At 46.4% G+C, this 1112-nt stretch overlaps 1 protein-coding gene across 1 annotated transcript; it reads right to left on the bottom strand.

Moving 5' to 3' along the window:
- Positions 1 to 333: 333 nt before the first annotated feature.
- LOC105560514 lies at positions 334 to 804 on the bottom strand (the record flags this gene model as incomplete). The annotated part of the gene is made up of 1 exon (XM_012009692.1): positions 334 to 804. A coding segment is annotated over exon 1 (471 nt), but the record flags the coding sequence as incomplete, so codon positions are not given.
- Positions 805 to 1112: the final 308 nt, after the last annotated feature.

Genomic DNA, 1112 nt, shown 5'->3' with positions numbered 1-1112 from the left:
ACATTATATTCTCCCGACCTGTTTGCAGAACGAAGATAACATATCGCGGCTTCTCGAGCTGAGTAGCTGTTTTAATAGCCCACGAATGTTTAGTCGTCTGCTGCAATAGCGGAAACTCATAGAGATCCATGAACGAAAACACATATTGAGGTATCGTCCACTTTCCAAAGTACGCAGCATCGATAGCTTGTTCACCTCGTTTAACAACACATGCGGCATTCGCCACTGTATCTTGAATATTTCAAGCTGTGGCTCCAGTGTCACAGCTCCAAACAGGCAATTGGTGTCGTTGCGCGATCGTATTCAAATCAATTCGTGACGAGCGTTAATTACCACGCGTTTGTAATCTTCACAGAATCCCAATAGCATGTTGAGCGGTACGCAAAAATTGAAATCTCCCTTCCCATTGAATGCCACATCCCAGCCAGCATTCTTCAGAGTCGCCATTTTATCGACTGATGCCGAAACGTAGTTTTTGAGCGTGCTGGTTATTCCAACGTTTCTGGTACGATCAATCTCCACGCCGTCAAGTTCATATCGGATCTCATCGAACATGAACGCGACGCAATTATTTCCCAGTACGACATCAAACTCAGGGACTTGTTTGGCAGTAGTTAGTTTTCCCTCAATGTACAGGAAACTTTCATGCGGCAACGTATAGAGATCCTGTTGTTGTATAGGTATTCTTATCTCATCGCTGTGTCCAAATGACGTGTTGGCAAACGGATTGTACGAGTGAGTTTCAATCTTGACGATGCGATCGTCGAAGACTGGCTCCTCCCCGATGTTGAGGATGTCAATCATTGTTTGCGCACCGCGAATCCCAATGATTTTAAAAATTTCACGTTCGCCGCGCTGAGCTTCTTTTTCCTACTGCAATCGGACGACTTGATATTATCGAAAGGTGACGCCACTGGTCTCACGATCTGCTCCGATCCGTTCAGTACGAGCATCTCATGTACACTCGCACGCGTTATCGTCGTCTCCGACGTATGTGCAATCTGACGGTGATCTCTTCTCCGCGAAAGTCGAGCAATCGACCGTTCTGGTCCGCAACGCGTATCGTTAAATCAGTAATGCTCCGGGCGATGACTGGCAAGTAAATGATCTGC

This window comes from Vollenhovia emeryi, unplaced genomic scaffold (assembly GCF_000949405.1).
Source record: "Vollenhovia emeryi isolate VEMERY1.0 unplaced genomic scaffold, V.emery_V1.0 DF945915.1, whole genome shotgun sequence".
Taxonomy (NCBI): Eukaryota; Metazoa; Arthropoda; class Insecta; order Hymenoptera; family Formicidae; genus Vollenhovia; species Vollenhovia emeryi.
The sequence above is the reverse complement of the archived record's forward strand: the minus strand, read 5'-3'. Positions and strand labels throughout refer to the sequence as shown.